The 2,939-nt window shown below is 45.8% G+C and overlaps 1 protein-coding gene across 1 annotated transcript in view; it reads right to left on the reverse strand.

Annotated features, from left to right (window-relative positions):
• Positions 1-854, reverse strand: part of T265_13943 (hypothetical protein) — a gene marked incomplete at both ends in the record, with an annotated part of 26,226 nt that extends 25,372 nt beyond the window's left edge. Inside the window, one exon of the mRNA XM_009171282.1 lies at positions 636-854. Within this exon, the coding sequence (XP_009169546.1) occupies positions 636-854 (219 nt within the window). The remainder of the gene's footprint in view (positions 1-635) is intronic.
• Positions 855-2,939: the final 2,085 nt, after the last annotated feature.

Consider the following 2,939-nt stretch of genomic DNA (forward strand, 5'->3'; position numbering starts at 1 on the left):
GCGGAAAGAAGAAACTAGTAAAAGTGATTCAGTGGAAAGTGTCTGCTACACGAAGTTACAATGTCACGTATAGAGGAATGTTACTACCCAACGGATCAGCTGTTACCACTTCTCCGGATGAGTGGGATGTGTCCAACGACTAGGGTGATTTCAGGAAGTCGAGAAATCAGTTTGACTTTAAATGCGAGGTGAATTCAATTTAGGTGTATTTCGTTGATTCACCGAACCACGTGAATGACTCAAGTGTTACTCCTCATTCTGTGCAGCCTTGCTGCAAACAAGAGATGAATTGATATATCACAAAGAGCTCTTGTTGCAGAGCAGTACGAAAGCATTCATGCATAGAGAGAGAAGGGCTAGCCTAATAAGTTTCGAGGGCCATCTGAGAGAGGCGAACAAGAACAAGTTAGAACGACCAACTCGAATAGCTTCGAAAAGTGGGCCAGGTTAAGTAAAAGCAGTAAATAGTAAATCACCTGCTAAGCCCGTGTACATGGAAATGTCGGAGCTGCTCAAATTTGACGCCTCCTCACTAAGCTTGTTTACCAGACCCAGAATTTTTTCCGATAACGATCTTTTCCACTCATCATCAACCTGGACAAACACGAAAGGGAAGTGAGGTGAAATCACATTACCTTGAAGTGTTCGTTCCAAGCATCAAACGGGTTGGTGAAATGTCGATCGTCGGAAACATCAACCATAGGGGTAGGTTGATGGAGGTAAAAAGAATGTGCGGTACGTCGATGATTGACAAAAATAGATTGGATGCTGGTGGGCAGGCGTGTGGTACGTACGGTGAGGGTGTGACCACAGTGACCAAAATAACGACACAATATGACAGGTAGATTTGAAAGCTGAAAAAAAGGAAGCACAGTAAACAACTAACAAATTGACAATCCAGTCAGCTTCATTGCTTTTGCAAATGATAATCGAATTGAGGACCTTGCCTTGAGCTCTTGCTTACAGCTACTCGCCCCATACATCTCCACTTCCATTAACTTGTTCCTCTTCACTTCCACCAGGTCAACACGGATTCCTCTCAAACCATTCTTGCGTGATGAATAAGTTTATGTTCATGGGCAGCTTAACCAAGGCTATAATTTTCGACTCCTCAAAAGCATTCTACTGTGTCCCAGGCGTTCTGCTAACCCACAGGCTTTCATCTTATGGGATTCGAATAGGAATTCTACACTGGATTAAGGCTTTCTTACAAAGCAGAAAAATCCAAGTGAAAGTCGCATTAACCTACTAGTCTCCATTGGAATTCCTCAAGGTTCCGTCTCCTGTTTCCGGTCTACGTCAACGACTTTCCTGATGCGCTTTTAAAGCCCGTGCGGGCTTTTTGCGGATGACCTGAAATCTTGGATTCCCAAAGCCATCGGTTTCCAAGCGAATATCGATACGGCAGAGCAGTGGTTACTGGATTGGCCCTTTCCTCTGAACGAGGATAAATGCATCTATATGTTTTCCTGAGATTCAGCGAACGTCTTTGTCGTGCAAGATGAAAATGGATCAGAAGGCATTACGAAGCCGGATACCGAAAAGGATTTAGGTATCAGGCCCTCGTCAGACATATTCTCACTCCAGCAAAATCGGTTCAAAAAGCATTCGTCATTGTTCCGATGATTCGGTACACCTTCCCTGTATTGCCCGAATCGGGAAGGCAAGGAGAGCGTTCTCCAAACTCCGACACCTATGGGGCCGACGTGACGTCAGTTTTTCCGTCAAGGGCAAAGTTCACACTGCAACAGAGCGATCCATACATACTACTTTATGAATCAAAGACGCGATCTCTACACGCAGAGGATCTACGAAAGATGTTAGTGTTTGGCGATCGGTGCCCCCGATGCAATGGTCACGTCTGGTGGAAATACCGGATTCGAAATGCTGAGGTACGCCAGATGGTCTTAGGAAGGAGCCCCGCAAGAGATGGATTACTCACCCTTCGAAGGTAACGGCATGTAGTCCGCATGCCAAAAGAACGTCTGCCTCACAAAGCTCTTTTCACCCAGCCCTGTACTGAACGGAAGCCACCGAGAGGTGAACAGTGTACGACCTGGCAACAAAGTATGAAAACACCAACCAGTAAACTGAATCGGGTCGACAACAGCCGCCTTTCTGGATGGGGACCCAGAGACTCGACTCATCAACTGGCAGAAATGGTCCAATTGAGCAGTCAGTGGCGCTCGTGCATCAAAGCCATCACCCTCTATACGTAGATACCTAATTCATGAACTAACTGAACATGCCATCGCCTCCAAGGAATGCCATGCCATCCGTAAGCAGCTGGTATATAGCTGGTAAATGGATCAATCGATTGACTGGTAAGGACTTCCAGATACACTGTGGGGGCATACATCAGAACACCTCTTGAGTACGCCAACTAATTTGTCTACTCAATGCACAAGAGGGTAGCTTAAAATCAGTTAATAATGAGGCGTATCTCGAGGTGCTTGAACTCTTTCCCCCAGACTGTCGCTGCCTCCGATAGGTCCCATTTATGCCTTGTTTGAACAAAGTTTGACAAAAACTTTCCATCGCTAACCCAACTATGGTTGGCTATATTCACGGATTCATGGACTGACATACAGGATCGAGGCTATTGCCTAAGTTTCCCGGGTCAGTTTTGCTCTTATCGTTCAGCGGCTGTCGTTCACTTGAATGGCAAAATTGAAAAAAACAGGTGTAACACGCTCTTTATGTTCTCAGCGTGGGGCAGTATGCTTGCCAATGCTAGGACACGCATACATTAGTGTCCAATAGGGCTTTGAACTGGGTTCTAGAAGGAGGGTGGACAACCGTCGGAAGAAGTTTATTCCATGCAGCTACTACCGGAAATGAGAAAAAATTGCCTAATGTATGTGCGCGCTCTGAGCTTGAAAATCGTCTCACCGTGTCCAGGCCGTGTGCTTGCTGGGTCAATTTACATCATCATCATC

This window comes from Opisthorchis viverrini (assembly GCF_000715545.1).
Source record: "Opisthorchis viverrini unplaced genomic scaffold opera_v5_134, whole genome shotgun sequence".
In the NCBI taxonomy this organism is placed as follows: Eukaryota; Metazoa; Platyhelminthes; class Trematoda; order Opisthorchiida; family Opisthorchiidae; genus Opisthorchis; species Opisthorchis viverrini.